Source organism: Lynx canadensis, chromosome F1 (assembly GCF_007474595.2).
Source record: "Lynx canadensis isolate LIC74 chromosome F1, mLynCan4.pri.v2, whole genome shotgun sequence".
Taxonomy (NCBI): Eukaryota; Metazoa; Chordata; class Mammalia; order Carnivora; family Felidae; genus Lynx; species Lynx canadensis.
Window position 1 is genome coordinate 1,640,629 of NC_044319.2, and position 22,808 is coordinate 1,663,436.

A 22,808-nucleotide genomic window follows, 5' to 3' on the forward strand; every position below is an offset into this window, starting at 1 on the left:
ATGCTCTACTTAAGTCAAATAAAAATTAAGATTAATTTTTCCAAGAAATAACGGAAAAGATTCGAATTTGACGTATTGATCACATGTATTATGTTAAACAGTGACTTTGCCGATATTTGACGGATTCGACATGTAAAAATGGCAACTTCCCACGGTCCAGCCCAGGGCACCCTCACAGACCCACATGGTTTCAGCTTTGCCTTAACTGACAGACTCTCTGATGCTGAAAATGCTCAGGACAGAATCCATGGTCAGTTCCCAGAGAGCACAGAAGTGGCTCGTTTGAAACGATTTTCATGCCGAAGGTGTTTCCTCCGAGAGGTGCAGTGATTTCTTCCGACGGGCCCTGAGCCCCTCTACTCACCACGTGGACACGGTTTCCAAAACCTTTCGGTCCCGCTAGAGTTCTTTCCAGATCCGCACCCAGCTTGCTGGGCTGTTTATCTCCGTGTTGTTACTAGAGGAGCCAGGGCGCTCCTGACTTCCATCCACACGCGGTGGGGTCTTCCTGCTCCAGACGCAGACAGCGGGGAGGACGCGCCCACGAGAAATCGGAGACCATAACCTGGATCTCACGTCCGAGGCAAGATCTCTGTCAGAGTGTGAGGGACAGAGGCCCCGAGGAAGGGCCACGTGAGGGCCCCCGAGCGGTGGCCGCGGTCTCCCCATCGCACAGACCCGCCCGCTGCAGTTTCCCAGAACGAGGGACACCGCAGAGCTCCGGGGACGAGAATGACGAACGCCTCCTTGTTTGGTTCTGTTTTGCCACAGGGAACGTGCCTTTGGTGCTTTCTCTTTCAGATCAAAATTCTTCAGCCGGAGCAGCTAAAGAATTCAGTGAGAAGGTTTGTAACTGAAAAAATGGGAGATGAGTATGCTCTCAGGACTGGAATTCGTTTGCAAGAGTCCTATGAGGGATCCAGTGCCACAACGCCACTGATACTTCTGCACTCCCACGGTAAGAGGCCCGTGCGGCGCTCACCAAACGGGACGCCGGGGGCTCCGTCGGCGAGGCGTCCGACTCTGGGTTTCGGCTCGGGTCACGATTTCATGGTTCGTGAGTTCAAGCCCCACGCCGGGCCCTGTGGTGACGGCGTGGAGCCTGCTTGGGATTCATTCATTCTCTCTCTCTCTCTCCCTCTCTCTCTCTCTCTCTCTCTCTCTCTCTCAAAATAAATAAACTTAAAAAAAAAAGGCATAGAGAAGTAGGTTCTGTGTTGGGTATTTTTATGTTTAAAGTCTTTTCCTATTCTTACTTACATATTTGGGGAAAGGGACAGATTAAGACGTTAAGTTATATGAAGACTGAATGTTTCCAAAAATGTAAAAGAGCAAAGAAGAATACAATTTCCCAGATTCATAACATAACCGTGGAAAAACTTACCGGTACCAATTTTCTGTGCAGAAAATATCTCCTAAACACATATTCTTGATCTGGAAGTTGGGATTGCCCTTGTATTTATCAACTGTTTTAATATGTTGGCTCATGAATATGTATATAAAACAAACCATCAGAAAGCGGCCCCGTCCACCCAGCCCTTGTATTCCTCAAAGCTCCAAATGCTTTTTCCCTTGTCTTTGCCCAACAGACCCTAAGCGAAGTATTTTAACTCACCTTTTATTCTTCATCATCTCCAGATCAAATATGTCTTTAGAATTCACCATTTTCAAACTTTGATTCTATTAGGCAAAAAAGAATTGGAAAAGTGTGTCCTTGTGGAGGCTTTGTCTCTCTAACCTTTCATGTAGAGCAGCCACTCTGTGCCTGACACACTCATAGTAGATGCTGTGCATTTCCTGAGGACGTAGCCCAGGGTGGCTGCCGGGGCTCCAGCCCTCACGCCCACACTCCAAACAATATATAGAATGGAAGAAAGGAAGTATTACACAACAATTCAACAAACTGCTACCAACTTAGATGCCCATACTTAGCTGCTAAAAATGAAGTATTTCAGCTGGGGGCACAGTCATCTTGGGTAACATTGCGGTCAGCTGCTAAGGAGAGGGGGACAACTAGATGCTGGAGCAGATAACCAGCAGTCACTGCTGTAGGTAGGTACTGTCACCCCCATATGTTAGAAAACCCAGGCCACCCAGTTAGTAGCAGAACCAAGATCTGAACTCCGTGTTTGATCCAAACCCTGTAGTTTCCCCTCTGTGACTGCGCCTCCTGCCACAACCCCATCATCACTAGGTTGCGTTTTTTTAAGAGGGAACGAAATGTATTTACAACAGGGTGCACGTTTCCACGTTGTTACAGGGACTGACCTCACCAACATGCTCCTGAAGTTTGCGCAAGAGTTGAAAGGAAGAACGCAGCACGTGACGGTGCTTTCCCTGGGCCGTGGCCAGGCCGCTAAGGCAGAAGAGGTCATTGTGAAGGCCCTGAGCAGCCCCACACAGTGGGTCTTCCTCCAGAACTGCCATCTCGCCACGTCGTTCATGCCACGGCTCTGCTCCATCATAGAATCGTAAGAGGCTTACGTGTATTTGTAAGGGATCCGCTAAGTACCAAAACAGTGGGATGAGGGGCGCCTGGGGGGCTCCATCGGTTGAGCCTCCGACTCTTGATTCCGGCTCAGGTCATGATCTCATGGTTCACGAGTTCAAGCCCCGCGTCGGGCTCCGTGCTGACAGTGTGGAGCCTGCTTGGGATTCTCTCTGCCTCCCCCTGTCTCTGCCCCTCCCTCCTCCCTCTCTCAAAATAAATAAATAATCTTTAAAAAAAAAAAAACAGAGAAAAACAATGAGGTGAAAGTGGAAATGAACGCATTTAAGCAATAATAAAATAACGTGCCGGGCCACTCGGGGGAAAATTAAGCTTTCTTACCTGGGTTCTTTTTGCCCCAAGAACTTTAAAACTCCACTAAGAATACGTCGGTTTTACAGGGAAAAAAAGCCTCCCTGACTGTTGCTCTCCATTCCGTTGCCCACTTTCTCCTCCTCAGCCCTCCCTCTCAGCAGAAAACATGCCCCACGCACACACGTGTGCATCCAAACCATAGATTTTAACATTCTACACAATTCCAAACAGCTCCTGTCCCTCCTTTCTGGCCTATCCTTAGCGCTTCCTCTGACTTTCTCTGGCTCCGTCCCGTTGCAAAGAGACAAGCTCACTCAGGCAGAAGCTGCCCGGGGCTGGGGCTTCTTGTTGGCGGTGGAAGTATCTGGAAGGTAGTTATGCTAACACAGAGCAGCGGTGGGCGGGGTTTAAACTGGTCGAGTTTTAACCGGTTGCCATCGATAGTTTTCTCTCCAACGGTTCACTTGTGTTGGCCTCACCTGGGTGGTCGCGCTGTCCTGTGAGTGTGTGCGCATGTGTGTGTGTAAGGCCCTCCCCTTCACACTGTGTTCTAAGGCTGGGCACACCCACAGGGAACCAGAAGCCAAATGCACCTGCCTCGATTAAATTTCTAAAAGCTTCGCTAGGATCGTCTGTTCTGTTCTGACTCCTGTGCCTTCAACAGTTTACAGAGTTCTTAATAATTTCCTTCTCGTATGTACTTTGTCATTTAAGAGCCAGAAGACAAGACTGCTCAGTGGTGTAATTTCAGTACTTGTAAACCTTGGAAGGTGACATGATAATTCCCACCACGCCCCTCATTCATTAGTCATTCGAACACTACCAACAGGGCACCTGCCAAGAAGCAGTCTAGGGACTGTGCGCGGGAGGGACCAGTCGACGTCGGTCAGCCTTCCAAAGTGCATTAAGATCGAGAACAACAGAATGGCAGATAGCAATGTATCACTTAAAAAAAAGAGACTAGTTGGGGCGCCTGCGAGGCTCAGTCGGTTGAGCGTCTCGGTTTCGTCTCAGGTCATGATCGCACAGTTTGTGAGTTCAAGTCCAGCATCGGACTCAGCACCCGTGCAGAGTCTGCTTGGGATCCTCTCTCTCTCTCTCTGCCCTTCCCCTGCTCTCTCTCTCCCTCTCTCAAAAATAAATGAATAAATAACCTTAAAAAAAAAAACTTTTAAAAAAAGAAAAAGAGAAATTAGAGGAATGTTCTTCAGAACAGAATTTCAGAAGCTTAATAAAAGTAGTTAACAGCACATAAAAAAAAAAAAGCAGTCTATGTAGTCAGAGTATAATTAAGAGGAATTCACACTTCTTTATCAAATCAAGCCTGTAAGGGTTCAAGACTACAGCCTACTATGGGAGAGAAAACTGTGAAGCAAATTTCTTAGATTTAAGAGTTAAGGAAATGTGTTCACAACATATTACTAAGGAAAACTATCGGGCTACAAACCGTATTACAGTGTACTGTTTTTATTTAAAAAAAGAGAAAGAGAAAAGGAAAGGCATACTTATACCTAGTTAGTGGGATTTTACTGGGTGGGTGTTTATTCTGAGAGAGAGAGAGAAAAAACACAAGTAGGGGAGGGGCAGAGAGAGAGGCAGAGCAAACCCCAGGTCAACTCCGAGCTCGGTATGGAGCCCGACGTGTGGCTCGAACTCAACCAACGGTGAGATCGTGACCTGAGCTGAAACTGAGTGAGAGGTTCAACCAGCTGAGCCAGCCAGAGCCCCAGGGTTTTAGTTTATTTTTGTTTTTCTGTTTAATTCTGTGTTTGATTTTTGTTGTTGTTGTCTTTTGGGTTCTGTGGGGTTGTTTCATTGTTCATTTATTTTGCTTTTGTTGTTTGGATTTGTTTTGCACATTTGACAAAAATAATCAGACATGCAGAAAAGCTGCACGAACAGGATGACCGCTCCCCTCCCCTGCCCTCTGGTTCCCGGTTGTTAACATTGGCCATTTCTTGTCTTTCTCTTGTGCATACATTTGTACGTAATTCTTTTCTGAATCATTGGAAGTCAGCTGAGAACATGATGCCGCTTGGTGCCTCAGACACGCCAGTGTGCTCACCGATGATCTGATCACCTCAGTCCTACCTAGCCCGCTGGCCCCCAAATAACATCTTTTACTGCAAAAAAAAAAAAAAAAAAAAAAGAAAGAAAGAAAGAAAAGAAAAAGAAATTCTGGTCCAGGTTCTCATTCAGGATTTTTCATTGCATTCAGCTGTCTTGGCTCTTAGATCCTCCTTATTCTAGATCGTTCCTCAGTCTTTGTCTTTCATCACTTGGACGGTTCTGAAAAGTACCAGCCGGTTCCATCCGTTTGGTTTGCCTGCTGTTTTCTCACGGTCAGACTGTGGTTACGCGGTATTGCAGAAAAGCCACACAGCACGTTTGTGTCCCTGGTGCATCGTATCGAGAGCACACAGTTGGGATTTTTTTTTTAATTTTTAACGTCTATTTTTGAGAGAGAGAGCATGTGAGCTGGGAAGGGGCATAGAGAGAGGGAGACACAGAATCTGAAGCAGGCTCCAGGCTCTGAGCTGTCAGCACAGAGCCCGACGCGGGGCTCGAACTCACAGACCGTGAGATCATGACCCGAGCCAAAGTCGGGCGCTCAACCGACTGAGGCACCCAGGCACCACCATTGGGAATTTTTGACTGAATTATGGCTTTATTATTTGCCAAACAGTGACTTTCTAATTCCACAATTCCTTCTAAATTTATTAAGTGATGTTCTTTCCTAAGGAGGAGGCTCACCTTCTCCTGCATTTATTCATTGGCTTCTTTGTGTCAATCATGTTCCTGTTTTATTCGATGGATAATCTGTGGCCACCGTCCCTTATTTCGACGTTGTTGTTCCAGATTTGACCGGGGAAACGCTTCACTCACTTTGTTCTTAATTTGTACTTTCTCCAAGGATTTTCGCAGTGCGCACTCCTGAGCTTAGGTGGAAAAACTGCTTTTCAAAGCTGGGCCTTACTGGGTCTTATGCAAATCCCTGTGTCGCAGGAGAGGGAGAGCTGGGGGGCTCGTACACGATTATTTAAATGAGCTCTAGGTCGCTTCCAACATAGAGATTCTGGGATTCCTAAACACATGTTGGTTTGGCTTGACTATTTCTATCACCCTTCTGTTTTGCAGCTTTAATAGCCCAGATGTGACAGTGGACCCCGAGTTCAGGCTGTGGTTAAGCTCAAAGCCGGGCGGTCCTTTCCTGATCCCTATTCTTCAGAGGAGCTCAAAGGTGCGGACAAAGCAGGACGGGGCTTGGTATGGACTGAGGAACACTGACTGTACATTGTCTTGTGTTCATAACTCGGATTTCCAAGAGGGTGCTGTGTGTAGCGCGCTGAGTCTCTCCTCTGCGCTCGGCCCTGCTTCCAAGAGACTCACGGTTCGCGGGACATTTTCTCAAACAGGGATGCACCTGTGAACCAGAGCACGGGATCCGTGTCCTCTGCCTGGCCATTTGGCCCAGGCTTTTCCTGCCTCCGCTGCCCTGTCACCCCACAGCTCATTCTCTGGAAAGGCTCTGGCAGACAGCAGCCAGAGAGCAGGTGTTGGGGACAGGGGCCCGAAGGGCGGCCTCGCGGAACATTTCACCTCAAGCAGGTCCCTCGCTGCGGTTAGCAAGCCACGGCTGCACGTCAGATATTAGCGACTTTCTTCCCCAGAGTCACGCTTTCTCTCTCCCCACCTGCCCCCTCTCTCCCTCCCGCCTTCCCCCTCACATATGCTTCCTTACGCGGGTGCGAGACACGAGCAGGAGCCTCCAAAGAGCAGTAATGACAGGGAACACAACGAAAATTCCTCATTTCCGCATGCTCGGGGCTTTCTCAGCCAAACTTGCTGGCCATCTGCAGTGAAGGGGATTCGAAAGGTCAGCATGCTGGGAGGTACGGAACACCCACTCCACTGGGCGCTCTCCAGGCCCCGGGCCGCAGTGTGAGAGTCTTAGGCTCCGGGGCGGGGACCGGTCCCTCCTTCTCTCTCCCCGGAGAGGATCTGATTGTGCTCCCCAGCAAACCCGCGTTTCTCTATCCCCGGAAGGAGGGGCTGCTGTGCCGGACACTGGCCGTTCCAGATAAGCAGCGAGGTCCTCTCAGGAGCGGCTCTGCGAGTGGTTGGTCTGAGCCTTGACCCAGAAACCTGCTGTTCACGTACACACGTGTCCGTGTATCACCTACTCGATCCCACCCACGGATCCTCACACGTGCACACGCACACAGCTTGTATGTGTTTGTGTACAATGTGCAGACGAGGGAGCTTTGCAGACACCTCACGGTTTCAACAGTTAACAGCCACGCTCTTTTTTTTTTTTTAATTTTTTTTAATGTTTATTGATTTTTGAGACAGAGACAGAGCATGACCAGGGGTGGGTCAGAGAGAGAGAGGGAGACACAGAATCTGAAACAGGCTCCAGGTTCTGAGCTGTCAGCACAGAGCCCGACGCGGGGCTCGAACCCACAGACTGTGAGATCATGACCTGAGCCGAAGTCGGATGCCCCACCGACTGAGCCACCCAGGCGCCCCCCACGCTCTTTTTTTTAAATTGAGTCCTATCTTCTTTTTTTGAAGTTTATTTATTTACTTATTTGGAGAGAGAGGGAGAGAGAAAGAGAAACATCCCAAGCAGGTTCCGCGCTGTCAGCACAGAGCCCGACAGGGAGCCCGAACCCACGACCCCGGGATCACGACCTGAGCCGAAATCGAGAGTCGGACGCTCAGCTGACTGAGCCACCCAGGCGCCCGACGGTGTTACACTTTTCGTTTTAAAATCTGAATTGGGACAGTAGGAAATCTGGTACAGTCCTCTTACGGAAACTTTCAAGTGAAAAAAGAATTAACCCGGGATTTTTGTTTTGCCCTCTTAGCCAGTTCCCTGCCCCGCTCTGTCCCCTCTAGACCTGGTGCCTGTGTCTCACGTGCTGTCCTTCTCACACCTGTTCTCAAGATTGCAGTGGAAAATCCTCAAGGATTGAAAAGTAACTTACTGCAGACGTTTGGATACAGTGGCAGTGGAGTGGTGACAGAAGAGACATTTGAAAAACTGGACTGTGGACCGTGGTGGAAAAAGCTTTTATTCGGCTTATGTTTTTTCAATGCTCTAATCAATGAGAGAAAAAATTATGGAACACTGGGCTGGAATATTGCTTACAAATTTAGTTCTTCAGACTTGGAGGTAAGTGCCATACCTTCAAAATAAACAGTAACAACAAATGAATAACAATATATACAAAGTACACGGACACTGAGTGTTTTTCCCGTGAACTCCGTAACTAGGTAACAAAGGCTAATGTTTCAAAGCTTGGATCTCCCCTCCGGCTTTTCTGGAAACAGATCACAGCTCTCCCTCTTATAGATGTACCAGTGTTTACTCTGTTGGGCGAGCTCATTAACTCTCAGGGTCTTGGTCCTGGACCAAGGAAGGAAAAAGCAGGATGAGGGAAGGCAAGTCAGATGTTACACCCACTCGAAAGGGCACCGAACGAGGCAGGCTAATTAACATAGGTCACGTAGCACAGTGCGTGACTCACAGAAACCGCTCGAAATGTTTGCGGTTTCTGCTGGATTTGTGTCAAGTAGGAGAGAGTGCACTGACCCGCTGCGGGGGGGGGGGGGGGGGGGGGACAGCTTAGGAGTCTTTCTTTACTATTCTCTGTCTAGAACCTTCTCTCTGCTTCCTAATGCATGGTGGTTTTTATTGCTAAGGTAAACATGTGGCGACGCCTGCTTAAACTTTCGCCAGGTTAGATTATAGGCCAAAAACCTGAGCAAAATCTTGATGCCGCCTCTGGGTGTCAATCACCTAGGCCCACCCGGACGGGCGCCCTCCCGCCTCTTCTGCATCCTCATTGGGCTTCTCGGCGCTCACGCCCCCTGCAAGTCAGAGTATGTGCCTCTGCCCCTCACCAGACAGGACACCGAACGGCTGTGCTCTGGGCTTCTGTCAAGGGATATGGGCTCAAGCACTTTGTCCAAACCCCACTCAGTCAGCAGGCTGACTGACAACACATTGGGGGAAATACCTGTGGCATCTACTATGTCAATGGCTAATATGCCAATATGCTAACTGTATGAGGATTCCTTGTAAATTAAGAAGAGAAAGAAGACACCCCAATGGGTGAAGGACCCGGAAAGGCAGTTCACAGTATAAATACAAAAAGGCAATCAGATGATGAAACTTTGTTCAATTTCATTAGTAGTCGTGCTGTTCATTTTACATATCAACTTGACTGGACCCCAAGACCCCCAGGTATTTGGCCACACGTTGTTTTGAGTATGTTTGTGAGGATGTTTCTGGGTGAGATTCATATTCAAACCGGTAGGTCATAAAGCAGATCCCTCTCCCCGATGTGGGTGGGCCTCGCCCAATCGGTCGAAGGACTGACTAGAACAGAAAGGAAGTCCTCCTGCCTGTCTGCCTTTGAACCGGAACACTGGCTTTTTCCAGCCTCTGGACTTGAACTGAAACATCGGCTCTTTCGGGGCCTCCAGACAGGAAGTGCACCGTCGTCTCTCCTGCGTCCGCGGCCACAGGTCTGGAGATCTGTCAGTCTCCGTAATTACGTGAGCCAGGTCCTAACAGCAAGTCTCTCTGCATGTGTGCTCCTCACTTGGCTCTCTGGAGAACGCGGACTCCTACAGCCGTCAGGGAAATGCTCGTTAGAGCCGCAGTGAGATCCCACCTTTCGCGACCACAGTGGCTAAAACAACGGCACAGAGAGGCAGGAACTGTCACTAACTTTCTGGAAGGCAACTTGGTAATCTGTATCAAAATTCTTCAAAGAATTCCTATTATCGTTGATGTAGAAAGAAAGAGTCACATTGATAGGACTGATCAGGAAAATTGGTTATAACCGAGCCCGTCAGCAGGATTTCATTCTGCGTGTGTATATAATTCATCTCTCTTACAGATGATTTTCTAGAAAATGTATCCTAAACCACCTGCACGGGAACGGACCGTAGGAAGTGGGTGGCCCGGTGTCAGCAGGTCTTCTGTCGCCCCAGAGTGCGTGTGAACTTGGCGCAGGCTGGCATGCCCGGGGTGCTGATGCTCTCTTGGCATTTTGCAGAGAGGCTTGCTCAAGCCGGACGCAGCTGGCTACATCATGGCGCTGTCGTCCAGAAGAGGACAACCTTCCCTCCGCTCCGTCTGTCCCCCTCTCTGTGCGGCGCGTGTGACAGCAGCCTTGCCAGTGGGAGGGAAACACCCTGCAGGTGCCGAGCCGACGGTCTGGAAGTTCTGGAAGCTTTGCGGGAAACTGGATTTATGCACAGCCCCCCTCCTTAAGGAAGTGGGAACTTCTCGTTCCCTGGGAAGTTGAGTTTGGACACAGCTCCCCCCACTAGGGGGAGTGCCCGGCCAGCCAGCTGGTGGTCAGGCAGCTTGGGGTGTCCTGGGGGACCCTCAAGGTGACCGTGTCTACTGGCCCACGGGGCCAAGCACCAGTGCATTCTCCACCACACACAGGCTACGGCCCCCGAAAGCCCCCCAAAACCTGGGCCTGAGCCCCGAGGGCAAGACCGAGAAAATCACATACCTAATGCGATCCAGTGGCCAGAGAGAGAAAGAACAGGAAATGGAACAAGCAATGGAACAGAAAATTGTAAGAGCCCGAAAGGATATACACGCTTCGCACACACACACGTATTTCACACACATGATGTTTGTAAGTGAGCCCGTGTCAGTTTCTTTTTACCTTCTTGACGGAAGAGGCAGCAAGATGGTGAAACTGACTTCTAAAAATATAGGAAAGAAGTTTCTGGAAATAGAGGGAGAGAGAGAGTCATGAAATACGATTGCCAAGTCGCATCCCAAACTGATAAATGCCCTACAGGCAATAAAGCCGTGCCTTTGGTCTGTAATTTTGTTGATGAGCCGGACACCGTTTGTGTGTCTGAGGGACAGAATTCCTCCGCGTTCTTCTCAGAAGGAAGCACATGCAGGCCGTCGGCTTTCTGTAAACTGGGCTCGGATGGAACTCTGGGTGCTCTGACCAACAGCACGTCAGAACACGAGTGGGTGCTCCTGGAGCACTTGAGCGTCCGTGAAAGAGCGCCAGATGCTGCCCCCGCGTGACGTGGAACAGATGTGTGCTCGCCCTTCGGCCTCCTCCCCCGTTTTGGAGTTTTTACTTTCGTCCTAACAGCTCTGGTTATGATTTGCATAACCTCCAAAGGTTATTCGTTATCACAAAACAACAGGGCGGGGGTCGGGGCGTTTGGCCCCGGTTTGCAGGGGCAGGCCAGAGGCGCATCGGGGCCCAGGCCCCGCACCCCGTCGTCAGCAGACGCCGCGCACCGAGACTTATGAGCTAAACACGGAATGAGACGGGGGGTCGGTGAGGGGGGACAGTGGTGGTGGTGCAAAGTGGAGTCAACGGCTGGGAAGATCAGATAGAAGGAACACCCCGAGCACGAGAAGGAAATGACAAAACGATGGAGATCACGAGGGACAATTAAGACGTCTGAAGAGTAACCTCACCTTCAAACGACAGGGATTCCGGCCGAGAAGATGGAGAAAAACAAAGTAGGAAGAAAGAGGTTTTACTTTCCCCCCAACTGACGACAACAGATGGACAACAGATCGGAGTCTGCAGACTGAGAACGCTCACAGAGCCGGCATGAGCTGTGAGGACCCCTGGTGGCGCTAGGCTGGTCAGGGGTCCCGCCGGAAGGCAGTGGGGGAGCAGGCACGGCCAGCCCCGAGAAGGCTGTGTGGGGGTCCCGCGGTGGGGGGTGATTCCTGCATGGGGTCCTGCACAAAGGGAAGTCCTGCGGGGGGGGGGAGGGTCCTGCAGAGGGGGTTCCTGCACGGTGGGGGGGGGGGGGGCGGGAGGGGTTCCTGCACAGCCCAGCCTGGCTCTGGCTCTCGTCCTTGCAAACTCGGTAGCAGCTGTGTGCGACCGCATCAGGGCCGAGGCGGAGACACAACGAAGGGAAGTGGCCGGGTGGGGAGTGTGGAGAGCAGGAAATCTGTGGCCTGGCCGCATTGTTAAATCTAAATAGACAATAATGAACTGTTGAGCGCCAGTGGTCTAAGTGCTAACACAGATGATTTAAAAGGAAGGCTCGTGCTACAAGAAAAGTCCCATAATCGTCTTAGGCTAAAAACACTAACCTCTCTCAGCGGAACCCAGAGGTCGGGGAGAAGGGGCACGTGTGCACCGGGGTCCCGCGAGGACAGGAAGGGGAGGCCTGGCGGGCAGAGGAAGAAGCGGGAACTGTTCCCACTAGGGGCGGGGAAGTAACTGTCGTCTTCTCGTCACTTGAAAAAAGAAATGTTAATAAGACTCGAAGGAACGGAAAGGTTGCCTGTGTCTAAATCAGCAAAGAAGAGAGAGGAAAATAGCCATTGGACCAACCTGTCAGAAATAAGGAGGGAGAGAAACAACAAAGTAAATAAATGGTAGCAAAGTAATACGGAAGGAATCTTCTCAGGCTGTGTCTGAAACGTGAGCGGGCCACATTCCCTCTCTAGGAGGCACGTGCAATTTATAAGAAGAACACTTATGTTATCGAAGACAGTTTAAAACTGCCAAGAAAATAAAAGCAGCGAGAAAGCAGGAATGGCAATGTTACCATCAGACAAGACGGGATTGAATCTGAAAAAGCACCAAAGAGCAGGAGGAGGACATTTGTGAGGAAACAACGGTGTGAAAACCGGTAACTTCTGCGGAGAGTGTTCTGTGGACTGATGAACCTGAGCCTCACGTCGGCCCTGGGAAGAGGGTCGTCCTCCCGCATTTGAGGCTGAGGGAGCTGCGGGAACCGACAGGATTCGAACACAGGCGGCCTGGCTTTGGAGTCTGTGCGCTCAGACATTACACGCTCTGGTCCCGACACGTGGCAGACCGTAGCCTACGGTAGCACGTGTGCACAAACGTGCGTGTGGGTGCGTGGGGACGCGTACATGCCTGTGCGTGCTACGGGTGTGTGCTCCTGTGTAACCACTAGGGGGGATTTCAAATCCCCTTTCGGAATTCGGGCGCTCCCATAAGCAAGAGTAAGACAGATAATAGAATAATGTAAGCAACAAATTCGATTAAGAAGAGTTTTGTAGAACCCAACATCCCTCCAGTAGGCAGCACACGTTTTTCTTCATACGTCCAAGGAACTCGTAGAAAGTTCAGCCAGGAGCACGGCCACGGAATAAAATCTTTAATTACTGTGTGGGCCGCATTCTTGGATCGTAATCTAATAAGTAATAAAAATTCGACCCCAAAGACCTTAAGGTGGAAATTAAGAAACGTGCCTGGAGAGAAGTCTTTTATCGAAGAGGATGTTCAAAGGAAAAATCACAAAGTATCTCAAACACAAAGGAAATGAGATACTTCACACTGAAACTATGACAGTATAAAATATGCTCAGAAAGGAATAAACTATGGCCTTAAATATCTTCATTATTAAAGAGGAAGTGCAGGAAATTCATAGTCATCTTAAGAAATTAGAAAAAACAACATGGGGCGCCTGGGTGGCGCAGTCGGTTAAGCGTCCGACTTCAACCAGGTCACGATCTCGCGGTCCGTGAGTTCGAGCCCCGCGTCAGGCTCTGGGCTGATGGCTCGGAGCCTGGAGCCTGTTTCCGATTCTGTGTCTCCCTCTCTCTCTGCCCCTCCCCCATTCATGCTCTGTCTCTCTCTGTCCTAAAAATAAATAAACGTTGAAAAAAAAAATTAAAAAAAGAAAAAACAACAAAAGGGACAAATGAATCTAATTTTTTTTTAATTTTTTTTCAACGTTTATTTATTTTTTTGGGGGGACAGAGAGAGACAGAGCATGAATGGGGGAGGGGCAGAGAGAGAGGGAGACACAGAATCGGAAACAGGCTCCAGGCTCTGAGCCGTCAGCCCAGAGCCCGACGCGGGGCTCGAACTCACGGACCGCGAGATCGTGACCTGGCTGAAGTCGGACGCTCAACCGACTGCGCCACCCAGGCGCCCCAAATGAATCTAATTTTAATAGTGATAAAATAATACACAAAAAATAGTAGAATGGAAAAATAAATCCCCAAATTGGTTTTTGATAAGACAAAGTTTGAAAGTCTATATGGATCCAATGATTTCTGGGAAAATACGAATTATCAAAATTGACAAAAATAGGGGCGCCTGGGTGGCGCAGTCGGTTAAGCGTCCGACTTCAGCCAGGTCACGATCTCGCGGTCCGGGAGTTCGAGCCCCGCGTCAGGCTCTGGGCTGATGGCTCGGAGCCTGGAGCCTGTTTCCGATTCTGTGTCTCCCTCTCTCTCTGCCCCTCCCCCGTTCATGCTCTGTCTCTCTCTGTCCCAAAAATAAATAAACGTTGAAAAAAAAAATTAAAAAAAAAAAAAATTGACAAAAATATGAAAGTTCTGAGTGGACCAACTGCTATAAGACACTGCAGATAAACACTGGAATGAAATGGTTTCACAGCTGAGTTCACTCTGGACCTTAAGACACGGACATTGATATTATTTAAGCTATTCCAAGCCTTAGAAAAAGATGGCAATTTCCCCAATCCATTCTATGAAACCATAATAGTAATGTGAATACCTGGTAAAAATAATATATGTAAGAATACAGGCTAGTTGTACTTAGGACTTGATGTAAAAAATTCTGTATAAATTATTGATAAGCTTCAGCAATGAATCAAAAGCATAACGCACTATGACCCCCTAGGGCTGAGTCCAAGAACGCAAGAATGGCTCGATAGCTGGAAATCTATAACTCACTTTCCATGATCACATCAGTAGATGCAGAAAAGCCTCTCATTCAGGAAGCCATCAAAACCCTAGAGGAGAAAGCAGGAAAAAAACCTCTCTGACCTCAGCCGCAGCAATTTCTTACTCAACACATCTCCAAAGGCAAGGGAATTAAAAGCAAAAATGAACTATTGGGATCTCATCAAGATAGAAAGCTTCTGCACTGCAGAGGAAACAATCAACAAAACTAAGAGGCAACCGAAGGAATGGGAAAGAGATTTGCAAATGACATATCGGATAAAGGGCTAGTATCCAAAATCTATAAAGAACTCACCAAACTCCACACCTGAAAAACAAATAATCCAGTGAAGAAATGGGCAGAAGACATGAATAGACACTTTTCCAAAGAAGACATCCCGATGGCCAACAGACACATGAAACAATGTTCAATGTCACTCATCATCAGGGAAATACAAATCAGAACCACACCGAGATACCACCTCACGCCAGTCAGAGTGGCTAAAATCTACCAATCGGGAGACTACAGATGCTGGCGAGGATGTGGAGAAAGGGGAACCCTCTTGCACTGTTGGTGGGAATGCAAACTGGTGCAGCCGCTCTGGAAAACAGTGTGGAGCTTCCTCAAAAAATTAAAAATAGAACTACCCTACGACCCAGCAATAGCACTGCTAGGAGTCTACCCAAGGGATACAGGAGTGCTGATGCATAGGGGCACTTGTACCCCAATGTTTATAGCAGCACTTTCAATGGTAGCCAAATTATGGAAAGAGCCTAAATGTCCATCAACCGATGAATGGGTAAAGAAGTTATGGTTTATATATACAATGGAATACTACTTGGCAATGAGAAAAAATGAAATCCTGCCATTTGTAGCAACGTGGATGGAACTGGAGGGTATTATGCTGAGTGAAATAAGTCAGGCAGAGAAAGATACCATATGTTTTCACTCATATGTGGATCCTCAGAAACTTAAGACCATGGGGGAGGGGAAGGGGAAAAAAAAGGTTACAGAGAGGGAGGGAGGGAGGCAAACCACAAGAGACTCTTAAACACTGAGAACAAACTGAGGGTTGATGGGGGGTGGGGGAGAGGGGAAAGTGGGTGATGGGCATAGAGGAGGGCACCTGTTGGGATGAGCGCTGGGTGTTGCATGGAAGCCAATTGGACAATACATTATATTTAATATAAAAAAAATTAGAAAAAAAATCTGGGTTCGAAAGGCGGGACAGTGTCAAGTTGCTTAATTTTTCACATGACATCAATTTTTGCCTACCCACAAAAGGCAGGCAGAAGAAACTTCAAAAGCAGTATGTTCGAGTTGCGCATCAGCGGGATGAAACACGCATGACGAAAGGTACATTATGGGCAAGCTTCTGTCAGTAGTTCATCCATCGGTGGCTGCGTTGTGTACCATACGAAGACACCTACACAGTTTAACAAAGACATTGTTGGTGCCCTGTGTAGAGCACCACATGAAACCCTACTCGTTCCCTCAGGGAGAGGTTTGTGGGTGTGTTATTGTTCTCCACAGCTTTCCAAGACTTCAGTGGTCCCTCACAATATGGTCTGTTGGCTTCTAGCAACCCGGGAACTTCCGTGGCTGTCATTTGGCTGCTGCTGGCTGTTTGATATATAGCTACCTGCGCCCTGACTGGTGGTACGACATGCCTTTTCATCACGTAGCGTTTGTGACCCATTCTTGGTATACAATTACAACTCAAAGAATTACTTGTTTATTTCTCTGTCTTAAGACCAACCGTTGGTTCATTTGAGTTTGGTACATTAATATTAATGTATAGATCTACATAATATCAATGTAAATATAATACTAATAAATATCATAAATAAAAAAAGAAGTCTCTCATTATGAATTCAGACACCATTCCTGATAAGAACTCAAAAATATATAGGGATTATAAGGGACTACTTAAATATGGGAAAGACTACCAAAAAACTATAGCAAATATCATTTTAAATAGCCAACACTGAAGTTGTTTTTATTAACATCAAGAATCAAAAAAAAAAACAAACAAAAAACCAAAAAGAATCAAACAGGGATGCCGATTACACCATTAACGTTCAGCATCGCCTCAAAAGCTCTGGTCAACGCAATGAGAAAATGACATAATTCACATTAATGACGTCAGATCATATTAATCCGTATTAAGGATGAGGGAATCAAAAGAAAAGTGCACGTACAAGCTATATCGTCCAGTTGCAGGACAACTGAGCTGTCAGCACAGAGCCTGACGTGGGGCTCGAACTCACGAGCTGCAAGATCGTGACCTGAGCCCAAGTCGGTCGCTCAATGGACTGAGCCACCCAGGCGACTCTGGACTAGCATTTTTGGAAGGAAAACAGGAAACAAAGATAAAAGGGAGGGAGGGAGGGGAAGAGAGCTGGAAGTTGAAGTAGAGAGGTGGGGAGGGGGGTCGGAAAGAAAGGGAGGGGAGGAGAGAGAAGCAGGAATGCGACCCACTCGGTGCAGGGAGTTCAGAGAACATCTGTGTAAAGGGGCCCAAGGAACCTCCCAAAGCCAGCGGGGCCTCCGGGAGGGGATCTGACTGGAAGAGCAGGGGTCTCCAAAGACTCACGTCCCCTTGCTTACCCCGTCGTGCCTTCCGAATCTGGTGCCACCAGCTTGTGGTGTCTGTTCCAAATAATAGCAATAATTTTAATTTAGTAATTCGATGTTCAACAACAAAAAAGAATTAATGGATGAAAATGTATATCCTGATATTTTTATCCCTCTTGCTATTTCCACGTACAACTGACCCTTGAACAAGGCCGGGGTTAGGGGCACCAACCCCTGTGTGGTTAAAAATCCGCGGATAACTTCTGATGCCCCAAAGCTTTATTAATAGCCTACTGTTGACTGAAAGCCTTACCCATAACGCCAACAGTCGATTAATACGTATTTTGTGTGTTATATGTATCGCATACTGTATTCTTACAATAAAGGCAGCTCGAGGAAAGAAAGCATTACTAAGAAAATCACAAGGAACAGAAAATCCATTTACGGGAACGGTGAAAAATTCACATATATGGGGACCCACATACGTCAAACCCACGGTTGTGCAAGGGTCAACGGTATTTTTAAAGAGAAAACACAGGTAGCTGTTGCGAGTTGTTGATTTTACGTGCAAACATCAAAGTGGGCTGCAAACACGTTCTGAGATAGTAAAGACTGGTGGACTTTCTACAGGTTGCCATAAAGGTGCTGGAGAGCTCCCTGAATGCACAGACCGGGATTTCGTGGCAGAAACTGCACTACCTCCTTGGGGAAGTGACTTACGGCGGCCGGGTGACGGACACCTGGGACAGGCGGTGTCTAAACACCCTTCTGCACAAATTCTGTAACCCGGAAGTGCTGAAAGATGACTTCAGTTTCTCCAGTGATGAGGTGGGAACAGGCATTTACTTACAGTACTTGATCACTGAAATGTAGTTGCGTTATCTAAAACCTGCATTTAAATGGATTTTCATGGTCACTTTTAATGGCTCTTATTAACTGCCAGCAGCGTAAAAACAAGTCACCATTTACCATGTCAGCTGACATTTCATCTACCCATGCATCCTCTCAAGGCCAGAAAGACCGGGGTCTGACCTCTGTCCCCTCGCTTATCCAAGAAGCAGACCATTAGGTCAGCCTCCGTGCAGGGAGAGAATTGGGCTCCGTGTTTCAAAGGGATCGCGTCCAAGAAGCCGTGGGCGTCTCTTTATCCAGCCTAGTCCTGTTCGTCATTATCACCTCATAGGTTCTAGAAGGCCCGTTTTCTCCCCAGGGGATGTGACACGAGAGTCAGCCTTACAGAGGGGAACTTAGCCACACAGCTAATTGCAGGAAGAAAGAGCTGGTGACCAGCATGAAGAGCTCTCCCACACCATGAAGTAGCTTCTCAATGAAAACAAATGTATTATGCATTTCATACCTGGGATTTCGTATCTTTTGACCACCTTCACCCATTTTGCTCCCCCCCCCCCCCCGCCAAGTGTTCAGACGGAGTCTTAACATCGTTGTCACATTCCTTCTATAGCTTCACCGAAGAAAGGCAGTTTGTTAAGGCTGGATTGTGTCCGTTATCTGTGGGTATGGGTCACTGAGGCAACAGATAGTCAGAACCAAAGCGGTTTCCCTTCTTCTGTCTCTTTTCCCAACAAGAAAGTTACTGTGCGTATCCCAGAGCCACACTTTACAAACGCAGTCGTCCCAGAGGTAGCTTTTGACAGGAGTGTCTGGAACATGCCACCCAGAAGTAAGGGGAGCCTTCCGTGTAAATGTTATGGGAATTTTATATAATTTATATATGGTATATATATATATATATATATATACACACATATGTATATATATGGTATAAATTTTATGGGAAGAAGCATCTACACGCATTACGGAAAGTAGGTATCGCTCTGGACAAAAACTGACAAGTGGTTAAATGTTCAGATACATCAGCCAGTGCCGAAATCCGCGAGCTTGAGGGATTACATACACATCGTCCAGTCCTTACCTGACGACGACACGCCTGGGCTCTTGGGACTGCACCCGGAGGCCATAAGGGGTGGCAGAGAGATCCAGGGCCGGCACCTTGTGGACAGTCTCATTACCATGCAACCCGGGACCAGCGCCGATCTCGTGGTCCGGTAAGAACTCACTAGCAACAGTCGTTAGTCGGAAATTATTAAATATTCATATTAAATAATTAAGCGTTAAGTGAATATTTAGGAATTTGAAGAGCTACAGTGCGGGACTTGTAGACAAATAAGTCTAAGATATAGTCGGGGTGCCCAGGCGGCTCAGTTGGTTAAGCGTCCAGTTCTTGGTTTTGGCTCAAGTCATGATCTCGCGTTTCGTGAGATCGAGCCCCGCGTGGGGCTCTGTGGTGACAGCATGGAGCCTGCCTGGGATTCTCTCTCTCTCTCTGTCTCTCTCTCTGCCCCTCCCCCACTCATGCATGCGCAGGCTCTCTCTCTCTCCCTCTCTCAAAGTAAACTTTAAAATAAAGTGCAAAATACAAAACAATCTGAACAGAAACTAAAGTGTAAGAGGACAGTATGATGAAGAGGGCCAACGATACCACAGTCACAGGGCCTCAACACCCTTACTCTGCTTATCCATAAACATAGAATGCCTGTTTCCCCGTCAAGGCCATTGTGAGCTTTAAAAGCTGTAACAGATGGGGGCGCCTGGGTGGCTCAGTCGGTGAAGTGCCCCACTTCGGCTCAGGTCATGATCTCACGGCTCGTGCGTTCAAGCCCCCCATCAGCCTCTGCACTTCGGATTCCGTGTCTCCCTCTCTCTCTGCCCCTCCCCTGCTCATGCTCTGTCTCTCTCTCTCTCTCAAAAATAAACAAACATTAAAAAGCTATAACAGATGTAACCCGAATTCTCAAGCCTCCGCAGCCTGTAACTAGAAGACAAGGTCACGTTTGTCAAGGCCACAGCTACGTGGTGTGAGCTCAGTGGCCTCACTGCCTCCCCAGCAAAGTGTGTTCCTGAGGTTCCCAGACGTCCTCTCGGGTGCTCGTTCACACCCGCTGAGGACGCAGGTGGCCCACGCAGGCCTCGCCTCCCTCTTCCCTCGCTGAGTTCAAATCCCAGTTCCACCACCTGACTTTGCAGACTTGGGGACGTCACTTAAGTCTTCAAGTTCATCACGTTCGCATCTGAGATAATAACCGTGCCTACCTGTGGGGCTGTTCTCAGAATACGAGTTCCTCAGGTTAAGGGCAGCTTAAAAATCTAATTTTTCAATGTGTAAGTCTTACAGATTTTAACAATAATTTTTAAAAGGTCTTTGAATAGCGTCTGGTTACCTACTGATGTAAACGCTTTCAAGTATAATAATATTCATTACAGAGTTAATGTACTTCACCTACCTCACCGCCAAACCTTCTTCAAATCTTGCAACAATTCTTATAAATCTAATAATTAAACAAATACGTGGGATCTTAAATTCTCTTATGTCTTCAAATATATCAACTTAGCTGAATTTCAACTCAAAATCATAAATTGAAACCAGTTTCCCCACTTCCTGTTGTAAGTTAGAGTCCCAAAGCTGACCTTCAGGTGTTAAGAGCCCCAAATCTCTTAAATATCATAAATATTGAAAATACCAACAGGTACAGATTCCTCACCACAAAAGTACCGTCACTGTGGTTTTGATTCTGTTAATCCTGTCTACACCAACTTCTCAGTCTTCCCCGGGACCAGTGGCGCCACTGTGCGTGACATGGGAGTTTGCCTTCTTGTTGTGCTTCAGGTTGGGGGGAAAACAAGTAAATAAACTGAAACCGAAATTTAAACCACTTGGGAACACGCATCGGATGCCTTGAACCCCGATTATACTTGTCATTAAGGTCATCGCAACTCCAACCCCCGGTGATGGTGACGTTGCCCACGTCCCCGGGATCCGAGTCCACGTTCCCCTAGGCTGTTAGTCTGTGGGCTCACAGATCGGGTTTACGGCCCTTGTGCTCTGCAGGAGCGCCAGCGGACCTGACCACCTGAGTCCTCCCTCAGTCTTGTCCTTGCCGCTGGTGCACGGGTGGCCCCGCTCTAGGTAATCCCCCTGTGACGTCACCACAAGGCGTCTGGCTCTATAAAAGCTGGGCTGCGGCTCGGCTTTGTGGGGGATGGGCGTATGCGGCCAGGGCCTTCTGCGCACAGGCGCCCCCGATGGTAAGTTCCCCCGAGTAAAACTGTAAGTGGTCCTCTTAGTGTGGAGGACACATCTCCCTCCTCCACCTCCTAACAGGCTCCTAAGATACACGTGTCTTTTTTATATTTTTTTCCACTTAGTTCTAAAACCTCTGAACCTATCGGAACTCTGTACGCTTTGGTCTTCTCATCTCTTTGTTGTTGTTTAGTTGTTGTTTTTCTTGAGAGAGACAGAAACCGAATGAGAAGGGGAGGGGCAGAGAGAGAGAGAGAGAGAGAGAGAGAGAGACACTCCCAAGCAGGCTCCGTGCTGTCAGCACAGAGCCCAACGCAGGGCTCGAACCCATAAAACTGTGAGATCATGACCCGAGCTGAAACTGAGAGTCGGACACTCAGGCGACCGTGCCACCCAGGCGCCCCTTCCTGTCTCTGGACCACGAAACTCATATTAAAATGGTATCTGATTGGATCCTCACTGTGGCTTTGGCTGACCATCTGGTGCTCTCTTCCAAGGTCATTGCACTGACACAAAACAGGTGTAACCGAGCCCTCCCCCCACCGACGGAGTGAACGCGTCCTACCTTCTACGTGCAGGAAAGCTGCACACACGGCGAAAGAGGAGTGGCTACTTGGAAGCCTTCCCGTGTGCCCCCAGAAGATCAGGTTCAATTCCCTGCGCGTCCTGCGCTCGTAAATACTGACGGCTGTGCCTCCCGCCTTCAACAAATTCGCCAGTAAGAGATGGGTTACGGGGCTGCTGTTCGCAAGCATGTTGAGTGTGTTTATCCGTGCCCCTCGGGCATTCTGGGAGGCTGGGATGGCTGCCATTATGCTGCCTGTGCTCAAAACACACTAGAAACTTCTCTGCATGACTAGATCTAAAAGATCCATCCCATTTGACTTAACGCCCTCAGGGGTAGCACAGAGTTGCCCTTTGAAGATGTGTGCTTTTTGAAGTCTTTTGAATCATCAGAAGCCACCTTGGACGAATGCCACTGAGTAACCTTGCTTTAAAGTCACCGCCGAGGGCGCCTGGGTGGCGCAGTCGGTTAAGCGTCCGACTTCAGCCAGGTCACGATCTCGCGCTCCGTGAGTTCGAGCCCCGCGTCGGGCTCTGGGCTGATGGCTCAGAGCCTGGAGCCTGTTTCCGATTCTGTGTCTCCCTCTCTCTCTGCCCCTCCCCCGTTCATGCTCTGTCTCTCTCTGTCCCAAAAATAAATAAAAACGTGGAAAAAAATTAAAAAAAAATAAAATAAAAAAAAATAAAGTCACCGCCGAAGTGTGAAAACAAAATGGGAAAACCTACTTGGCGTGAGGGGTGAGCGGACACAGAAGCAGCGCACTGAGCGTGGCTGTGGCTTCCAGGCTGTCGCTCACCGTGCAGGACGACACCCTGGCTGTGTGAGACCTGGGTGACGGCTGGAACCAGCCCCTGCCAGCAGTTAGAGTAACAGCACGAGCTCAGGGGAGCTTTAGTGCTTAGAGCTCATCCAGCTTTCGCGCTCTGCCCCGCCTGGTCCAGGCCTGTGCCCCCACGGGCCGCCCAGCGTCCCCGAGGAATCTGACACGCGGTTGGTGACAAGCACACGCTGTCGGGTTGCCGCCTGCGCCTTCATTTCGGTATTGACACTTCACGCAGATGCGGT

At 48.6% G+C, this 22,808-nt stretch overlaps 1 protein-coding gene across 1 annotated transcript; it reads left to right on the plus strand.

The window, feature by feature from the left end:
* The first annotated feature begins 35 nt into the window (after nucleotides 1-35).
* On the plus strand, nucleotides 36-21,004 carry LOC116737862 (dynein heavy chain 12, axonemal-like). Its single transcript, XM_032591868.1, has 6 exons — nucleotides 36-958; nucleotides 2,261-2,471; nucleotides 5,942-6,044; nucleotides 7,755-7,982; nucleotides 17,710-17,907; nucleotides 20,987-21,004. The coding sequence occupies exons 1-6, from the start codon at nucleotides 733-735 to the stop codon at nucleotides 21,002-21,004; spliced, it is 984 nt and encodes a 327-aa protein (XP_032447759.1). The 5' UTR covers nucleotides 36-732.
* The last annotated feature ends 1,804 nt before the right edge of the window (nucleotides 21,005-22,808 follow it).

Coding starts and splice junctions, on each gene's coding strand:
- LOC116737862 (XM_032591868.1), top strand. CDS start 733: ATGACGAACGCCTCCTTGTTTGGTTCTGTTTTGCCACAGGGAACGTGC. Junction 959..2,260: donor GATACTTCTGCACTCCCACG/GTAAGAGGCCCG, acceptor ACGTTGTTACAG/GGACTGACCTCACCAACATG. Junction 6,045..7,754: donor TTCTTCAGAGGAGCTCAAAG/GTGCGGACAAAG, acceptor CCTGTTCTCAAG/ATTGCAGTGGAAAATCCTCA.